The sequence below is a fragment of the Megalobrama amblycephala genome, linkage group LG7 (assembly GCF_018812025.1).
Source record: "Megalobrama amblycephala isolate DHTTF-2021 linkage group LG7, ASM1881202v1, whole genome shotgun sequence".
Classification (NCBI taxonomy): Eukaryota; Metazoa; Chordata; class Actinopteri; order Cypriniformes; family Xenocyprididae; genus Megalobrama; species Megalobrama amblycephala.
This window is the reverse complement of record NC_063050.1, coordinates 20,094,771-20,104,376: the sequence shown is the minus strand read 5'-3', so window position 1 is coordinate 20,104,376 and position 9,606 is coordinate 20,094,771. Positions and strand designations below refer to the sequence as shown.

The window sequence follows — 9,606 nt, the reverse complement described above, 5'->3', positions numbered from 1 at the left end:
AAAATTGGTTGAAAAAAAAAATGGCTGGGTGAAAACAACCCAATCCCTGGGTTTGTCCATATTTAACCCAGCATTTTTTAGAGCAGGACAAATGAGTAGTACCACATTACCTTCAGTACCTTATGGTGGGGTAAGCTGAACCGCTAAATCAATTTACCTCACAGAATTTGGCTCACTTTGCCCCATAGCTGCCATTTTGGAAAAAACTACCCAGCTTACCAATTCAGGCTAATATTTAGCTAAATGATTTTATACATTGGTAAATCACTAACATGCAACATACATATTTTTAGACCTGGATAAATTTGCTTTGATGAAGCAGCCATTATATCTGATAAAGCTAAAATTTTACTTTGACAAGAAAAAAGCCCAAAATGGCTTTTAAAGTAAATTGGTGCTTACCACTTCTCCCATTTGCTTCTCCTATTCACAGTCTGGCCGAAATGATGGGTGGTTCCAAAATGTATGGTCACATGACAGTGTAAGTGTAACGGGTCAACCCACTGGCTCATCTTACCCCACTCTCCCATAAAACGTATATATAAATGTATCAATATAACTACAGGAACTGTTATGACTACAGTAAGCCTTGGCATGCTCATGCCAAATAAAAAGAGTACTGTCCCTCAAAGTCAGATACCTTTTTATTGTCTCACCATCTACATGTGGACAATAGATTTATGCTTTATGCATTTAATGCAATCACTAATCTTTAATAAAAGCAGACCTACTGATTGCCTACAGGTTTTTATGTAAACCAGGCACTTAAACTAACCGTGCAGGGTTGCATAAGAGACTTATGAGACGGAGCAAACTTGCAGTGCATCATGTGTGGATGACCAACCACTGACTGCAGGAGGCGTGACACGCGCATTCTAGTACAGATAAAACCACCAGTCTTAGGACAGGAGCGCGCACCTCGGACACTTGAAGTGTAATAAGTGTATGGATTATAACGAAGCGATAATTTTTATTTTATTTTTTTAGATTTCTCCACCATTAAAAGTGTGATACTTTATTTTATTCCTATATTATTATTTTCCTTTACTAAATAGTCCATATGGCTCGTTTCCCAGGCATGGACGACAAGTGTGCTGTTTTACATTTATCACGTATGCATCTGGACGACTTGAACTTGGATCATCTCACGGAAAGTAAAAGAAAACAAATCCAGCAGCTGCATCTCACCTACAATCGTTTATTGCTTCTTCCACCTTCCGTTTGTTTTCTATCCAACCTGGAGTATCTGGATATGAGCAATAATGCGCTCACGGTCATACCAGATGACTTTATGTTACTAACAAACCTAAAGACGTTTGTAGCAAAGAACAATCTTCTGAATGAGTCATCGTTCCCTAAGGAGTTTGGAAGCATGCAGGTAGAAACTCTGAATATGAGTGGAAACAGGTTTGAGGATATTCCCACGCAGTTTCTAAAAATGACCACGCTACAGTCCCTGTCACTCGGAGGAAACAGACTGAAGGACATCCCTTCAGAAATAGAGAACCTGACCAGGTATGAGTTTGTTTCTTTTGCTTAAGGGCAAACTAAGCAGCTTATTAGAACAGTGTTCTGCTGTGTGGGAAATGGCTCACAGTCCACAGCTGACCTGGGAACTGTCCTTTAAGACGACGACCCTATAATAATAAGAGATAATAATGAGAGAGAGAGAGAGAGAGAGAGAGAGAGAGAGAGAGAGAGAGAGAGAGAGAGAGAGAGAAACGTTATACTATATCTGTCGAGGGCTGTTCAGCAGACAGACTCGGGTCTGACCCGATCAAATCCATGGACTGTTGCTGGTTTGGGGGGTTGGGGTAAAAACCATGGTAAAAACTAACCAATAGAATGAAAGAACTTAAGTACTCTTGGACAAATAATTAAATAAATATGACATAACAGACTGTTTACTCTGAAGTTAATGATCTCTCCTTTCATTCAAACCTAGAAAGCTAAAATTAGATCTTGCCGTTTCATCATTACGTTGCTAAATTTTTTTACTTCTCGGTATTTAGATGAACTTTGATCTTCCCCCTATTGGTGGGACACTGTTTTTCCTTTGTAAATGGTTTTGTCCTCATTGTGATCACCTCTACAATACAGTGATTCTGATTTAGCTTACACAAGCATTGATTACTGTTAATTTTTATTTATTTATTTGTTAAAAAGTAAATTTAAAAACAGGTATGTTCTATTCATGCCTATGCTGACAAGATGAGAAATCCGTATTTTGGGTCAGTTTTCCAGGAAGAGAAAGTTTGTGCATTTTAAGTTTGTGAATCTGATAAAAGTCTGTTTTGTCAACTTGTAGAGGGTCAATGAAGTGATGGGTCATTTTTTTTTTTTTTTTTTTGTCCAAAGGCCATAATAATAATAAAAAACAAAGATATGACATCCAAAGTATGCAGTACATATTTATATTTTGCTACATATAAAGGTATTTTAAAGATTTTTAAATGTCAAAAAGTCATTCGGTTTAACCGTCCAAAGGCCAATACAGCCATTTCATTTGTGATTAAAATATCTTAAAATGTAATAAATGTATATATTTTTTATTCTGGCCTGATTTTATAACATCATATATCAACATAGTGTAAAATGGTATTAAAATTATGTGTAGAAGTTGTTGCTTTGTTATGAAAATGATGTCATTTGGAGTAACCAATATAAAGGGACCATTTTGGATCAAGTCATGTGGTCAATATCATGTGACTTAATTCAGGCACCTGCATAATTCAACAGCGATACTGCTATAAAACATGGAAAATGTTGTAATATTTTAAAAACTTGTACTACATTTAAAATGTTTGATTGTCCTTTTGCTAGCTAGCTAGATATCAGCCTGTTAGCATTGTTTGAAAATATCGTAGAACCGAAATTTTGGTTAAACCAAATTACTTTTTTGGTGACAAATTTTGTCTATCTTGTAAAAAAATGACAAAAGCAATGTAAATTGATTATAAAAAAACACATAATCTCATTGTTAACACTTAACAAAACTTCAAAACCTTATTCATCAATGACCCAGGAGTATATGCTAGCATATAGCTAGACTCAAAGCTAACACAAACTAAAAGCTACAAAACGTTTTTTTAATTTCATGAGTCTTTAACTTTTGACCTCTGCTACAGTCTAGAGATGCTGTATTTGGGAGGGAACCTCATCTCCTCCATCCCACCTGAGGTGGCTAACCTCACCAGTCTGAGATACCTGGTTCTGTGTGACAATCGCATCCAAAGCATACCACCCCAGCTCAGCAAGTGAGATCTTTTGTTACTTACACTCTTACTGTATGTTGTAAAGTCAAAGCAGTGAGGTGGTTTTTAATGTTATCATCTGATTTCTCTTGTTGCAGACTACACTCCCTGCTCTCTCTCAGTCTCCACAACAACCTGCTGACCTTCCTCCCTCGTGAGATCCTCAGCCTCATCCATTTGCAGGAGCTCAGTCTCCGTGGAAATCCTCTTGTTGTGCGCTTCATCAAGGACATGACCTACGACCCTCCATCCCTGATGGAGCTAGCAGGACGCACGATCAAGTCCCAGAATCTTCCGTTCCACTCGTGTGACCTACCATCCAATCTGATCCATTATTTAAACCTGGCTAGCGAATGTCCCAACCCAAAGTGTGCAGGTAGGGGAGCACAATAAGACTGTATAATCAGTGAAAAAGTGACTTATTTAGGAAAACTGTCTTTTTGAATCTAAATCTTGCAAGGATAACACTGCTTTAAACAACATGATGCATTAAAGGTGCAATATGTAAGAATTTTGCAGTAAAATATCCAAAAAACACTAGGCCAGTATTATATATTTAGTTCACTTGAGTACTTACAATATCCCAAATGTTTCCAACTATTTGTACATCATGAGAAAATTGCAATTTTAAACAAGGCTCCGGGACGTGTGAGGAGTCGCCTGTCAATTGCGTCATGCCTGCGTTACCCTCGGTTTCCGGTTTTATTTTTTAGAAACCATGGAAACACCAAAGACGCTAGATGTTTTAATAGGCAAGGGAACAACTGTATTGATATATTTATAGACAAAAAACTAATTATTGTTATATAGCTCAACACGTTTAGTCTTATTGTTTAAATCTAATATTATATTTTCAACACAGTCAAATGTATCTAATATGATAAACAGAGCTGCGTTACCTCATACTCATGACCGGAAAAGCGGAAGCAGCACCGGCGATTGTGGCATAATAAAAGTTCAGCTGCTTGTGAGGTGTGTGTTGCGCAATCGTTCCAGCGGCCTCGTTCAGCTCCCACAACACTCGGTCCTGCTCTGGTTCATACTACAGTAACGTTAATAATCGCATCCATGAACATGATTTCTTCCTGAGTCATATCCCATTCTTTTCCACTGACCGTTGAGTTGGAGACCACATGTCCCCAGATTCCGCGCTCAAACTTGCCGTCATCAAGCTGCGCCATTGTTTTGAATAGGGCTCTAGCGACCTCTAGCGGACAGAATTCTTACATACTGCACCTTTAAAGGAATATTCTGGGATCAGTACCTGTTAAACTCAATTGACAGAATTTTGATTAGTACAAAAACATTATTTATTTCAACATTAAACATAACTTGTCTCTTATTTTCTTTTAGAAAAAAGCAAAAATCGACATTACAGTGGGGCACTTACAATGGAAGTAAATGGGATAATTTTTGAGGGATTTAAAAAGCAAAAAATGTGATTAATTGTGCTAATTTTAAAAATGCACTAACACCAATTGCTCTGTTAACACTTGTGTTTGAGCTGTCAGGCAGTTTAACTCATTATTTTTACTGTCGTGTTAATCAAATTACTTTTTTCAAGTAACTTATAAAGTAACGCTTTTCTTTTAAATTTACAACAAAATATTTGAGTTACTTTTTAAAATAAGTAACGCAAGTTACTTTGTTTTCTAATTTACTGAGTGACAGTTTTCCTGTCTCCATGTTGAGAGAAATCGTGAGTAAGAGCAGAGGTGTTGTGTGCGCTGTGTAAACATGATGGTTATTCTAGACTAGTTCTACACTAAGGCTGCGTCCGAAAACCAAGGTCAGCTGTTTTGCTGCCTCGCTGTCTTATAAGAGAATGACTTGTACAGCAGCGTTTCTGCATGAAGATACCTCACGAAATTGATTTCGGACAGACTTCTGAGGCAGCGTAACAGTTTAATGATCTACAGCAATATAGCGCAAACTTTGGTGAGAACTAAACAAATATTTAATTATTAGAGTAGTAATTTCTCGATAGAAATGATATCAAAATTGAAATATGTTGGTCAAAATCGTACATTTATACACAAAATGAGCAGCAAATGCAACTTTCGGACGCCATCTTTATTTTTCTAGCTCAACTGTCACAGAATGCCACAGGATTGTGGGATATCAAAGGTAGCTAAGGATACATCTATGCTTCCTTCAAAAATCGATCTGAGGAAGGTATCTCATGAGACAGGAAGTCAAGCTAACATTGGATTCGGACGTGCCTTGATGCCTTACTACCTTGAAATGTGTCCTCAGAAGGCAGCATTTTCCAGTTTTCGGACGCAGCCAATATGTGAGCAGGCAGGCATTCGTCCTATTCTTCTTCAATCCAGAATGGCAGCACATCTGAAAGGCTTGTTTGTTTGAGTTGCGCCCTCTACTGTACAGGCGTGAATTTGCATTTTCTTCAGCCTGAGGCTTATTCATTTCATTTTTGGTGTGAAAGAGCCATTACATTTGCCAAAAATACAACTATAAAATAAAATAAAACTATAAAAAAAAACAAACAGCCCAGCCCAGATGAGAAAAAATAACAGAAAAGTAATGTAACGCATTAGGGAGTAACAGAATATTGAAATGCATTACCTTTAAAAGTAACTTTCCCCAACACTGGTGACGAAATTGTAAAAGTTGATATAAATTTACAAAGAAAAGATTATATGACACTGCAAATCTCAAATCTGACTTCCCGTGCAAACGAGACAAAGTTAGAAACCTCTGCATGCTCATGTGAAACATTTCAGTGTTTTACGTGAAACTTTCATGTGTACATGACAATTTTTTTGTGCAGACTCAAATTTCTGGTGTTCGCACGTCTCATTTCACGTAAATGCGCAAACATTTTGCATATGCACTTTTTTTTTTTTTTTTTTTTTTTTTTGCATGCGAATATGGCTTTCCGGCTTTCTGTGTTTTCACTGTTATACGGAAGGAGGTGCTATTATGCGTCTTTTGAAGAGTAGAGAATCTCCGGATCAAAACACAAGCAAGAAACAATCGATAAAAGCATTGCTTTTCTCAGCTTTTTGTTCAAAATGTTGCTTTTTTATGATACTTAACCACATTCAAGTGTTGATAAAAAAAAGAATGCATGAAGCTAGAATAAAAGTTTCTTTTTGTTCTTTCTTTTGATAAATTGCATGTTCAGATAAAAAAAATTATCAAAAATGCTGGCAACTTTTTTTAAAAGAGCGCTGGCGGGGAAAGAGTTAACAGGCATATTGTTTGCGTCTTGCAACTGAACTGATTTGTGATTGAAACTGAGAATTTTAACGTTTACAGATTTGCCCCATTGACAGATTTGTGCTTTTTTAAAGAAAAGGACAGATTCTTTTTTGTAATAATCAGTATTATGCCAAAATAATATTGCTATTATTACTTTATAAGTTGACAAAAAGCAGATATTTATCTTTGTCTTTGACATTTTGAATATTTGTCCACCTCTTGACACTTCTCCACATCATGCCCTTCAGGTGTTTACTTCGACTCGTGTGTGAGGCACATCAAGTTTGTGGATTTCTGTGGGAAGTACCGCCTGCCGCTCATGCATTACCTCTGTTCCCCGCAGTGTTCCTCTCCCTGCAGCTCAAACCCACAGAGCGACGCAGAGTCAGAGGAGGAGAACAGCGTCCCCGCAGACAGACTCCAGAGGGTACTGCTGGGATAGGACAAACCTCCAACAGGGACAGATACCTGTCACAGGACTTCCATTAAATTATTAATTTCATGTTTTTGTAGACCTATACAATGTTAAAAACACTGTTTAGTGACTCACCAAAAAACAACTGGCTATTTAGTGGCTAAACTGTGATTAAAAGAGGAATGTTTGAGCTGTAAATCAAAGTTTATTAGGTTTAAAGGGACAGTTGATTCAAAAATGAAAAATCTGTCATAATATTCTCACTCTCATGTCATTTCAAACTTGTATAGATATTTTTTGGATGGCTTCAGTAGACTTTTGATCCTGTATATAATTAAATGGATGACTTTTATAATTCTTTTATGATGTTTCTATGGAGAATTAACTGTTTATGTTCCATGGAGACCAAAAGCAAACTTGTTTGAAATTACATGAGGGTAAGGAATGAAAATTGTGAACTGTTCCTTCTTAGAACTTTGCTCATAATGCATCTGAAAACGTTTGCATCTTGCCTAAAACAATATTTCAAGTGGGTCAGCTTGACACAGACAAAACCTACTGGCAAATAGAGAACAAATGGACTGCTTTGCACTTCTGGAAAATGTGATTAATATGTGAACAGTTACTCTTTGACCTTTTCTTTGTATTGACTGTTAATCTGCCCTAACTCTTCTGTCCAAAGGTCAGGTTATGGACTATGATGGCTACTTCACACAATTGGAGAATATATGTAAAGCTATCGTCCATGACACAACCTTAAAATAGTTACATGCTAAAGAACACTTTTTTTTTTTTTTTTGTATTTTGTCTTATTGTCAGAAGTTTGGCTATAAGGTTTCAGATCAGTATTAAGCAGTAGTGTTTACTGTCTCTAAAAGAGCTCATAATGGTCCTAATAACAATAAAACATAGATACTATACACTTTAATGATAACTTATCTGCTGTGTGTGTGTGTTTCTCATCAGCACTAGTTGTTTTCTCAGTCAGACTTATTAGATCATACAGTGATGATACTTTTAACAGTATTGCACAATGTGGATGGCTTTGTCTGAGGGTTTGGGTCAGTGAGTTCACATCAATATCTGACAGCTGCATTTATGGCCAGTTTCAATGCACTCTTCTAGCACCAGATGCGGCTATAACTCTTATTGCAAATATCAGTCTTCTATCACTGTTTACGATCTTACAGTGACATGACACAGATTGCGACACCTCTGTGGAATAATAGGACAGTTTTACGAAAGAATCTGAAAGATAGGATGAGTCAGCAGTACTTCACAGGTCTGACTCAGGACATTTTAGTGCACGTAAACAGGTTTAGATTTAAATCAAGAAAATGATTAAGTATATAATGCTGTAAAAATAATGCTGGTCCCCCGGATTGGTCAAACTGGTCTGTTAAAGGAGGATTTGGGCACTAGCTTGGCCAGATTGGGAGACAACTAGCCAAGACCAGCAAGCTTTTCAGAAGGAAAGATACCTAGCCTATATTTCAAGACTCGTGTGGATGGTAAAGAGGAAGTGAGACCAGAGTCTAATGTACTAGTGCTCCAGTTAAAGGGTTAGTTCACCAAAAAACGAAATTTCTTTCATTTATTACTCACCCTCATGTCGTTCCACACCCGTAAGACCTTCATTCATCTTTGGAACACAAATTAAAGGGTTAGTTCACCCAAAAATGAAAATAATGGCATTAATTACTCACCCTCATGTCGTTCCACACCCCTAAGACCTTTGTTCATCTTCGCAACACAAATTAAGATATTTTTGATGAAATTCGATGGCTCAGTGAGGCCTGCATCACCAGCAATGACACTTCCTCTCTCAAGATCCATTAAGGTACTAAAAACATATTTAAATCAGTTCATGTGAGTACAGTGGTTCTACCTTAATATTATAAAGCGACAGGAAAACTTTTTGTGTGCCAAAAAAACCAAAATAATGACTTTTTAACAATATCTAGAGATGGCCGATTCCAAAACACTGCTTAAAGCTCCAGAGCTTTAAGAATCGAATCAGTGGTTCGGAGCGCTAAAGTCACGTGATTTCAGCAGTTTGGCGGTTTGACACGCGATCCGAATCACTGAATCGACACAAAAGATTCATAACGCTCTGAAGCAGTGTTTTGAAATCGGCAATCACTAGACATTATTAAAAACTTTTTTACATTTTTTTTTTATTGGCGCACAAAAACATTCTCGTCGCTTTATAATATTAAGATTGAACCACTGCACTCACATGAACTGATTTAAATATGTTTTTAGTACATACGTGGATCTTGAGAGAGGATTGCAGGTCTCACTGAGCCATTGGATTTCATCAAAAATATCTTAATTTGTGTTCCGAAGATGAACGAAGGCCTTACAGGTGGGAAATGACATGAGATTTTGGACAATGATCAGACGTTTTAGTCGAGGTGATTGTCATATTTTATGCAATACTCTTTAAAAGTATTTAAGTATTCATTCTTTGAGAGCATTGTTAAGTAAAGGTATGTGTCAGAGATATCCAACATTCAAAAACATCATTCCGTTTGAGTAGCTCAAAAGGACACACGAGTGCATTCTTGCTCAGCGCTCCCTGGTGGTCTAGTGGTTAGGATTCGGCGCTCTCACCGCCGCGGCCCGGGTTCGATTCCCGGTCAGGGAACAATTGTTTTCCTTACAATACTCATCTTGGAGACAAGATCTACCTCTCTTCTGAAAATTTAA

The 9,606-nt window shown here is 37.2% G+C and overlaps 1 protein-coding gene and 1 non-coding gene across 3 annotated transcripts; both read left to right on the top strand.

Moving 5' to 3' along the window:
- Nucleotides 1-821: 821 nt before the first annotated feature.
- lrrc58a (leucine rich repeat containing 58a) lies at nt 822-7,817 on the top strand. 2 transcript variants are annotated; one of them, XM_048196373.1, is made up of 4 exons: nt 822-1,515; nt 3,129-3,257; nt 3,353-3,630; nt 6,823-7,817. In XM_048196373.1, exons 1-4 carry the CDS (start codon nt 1,061-1,063, stop codon nt 6,966-6,968), a joined length of 1,008 nt encoding a protein of 335 aa, XP_048052330.1. In that variant the 5' UTR covers nt 822-1,060; the 3' UTR covers nt 6,969-7,817. The 2 variants fall into 2 exon arrangements, with proteins under 2 accessions (XP_048052330.1, XP_048052328.1); XM_048196371.1 differs by having other exon boundaries at nt 830-1,515; nt 6,728-7,817.
- A 1,655-nt stretch (nt 7,818-9,472) lies between these two features.
- On the top strand, nt 9,473-9,544 carry trnae-cuc. Its single transcript has one exon. It is a non-coding gene; the product is annotated as a tRNA-Glu (tRNA).
- The last annotated feature ends 62 nt before the right edge of the window (nt 9,545-9,606 follow it).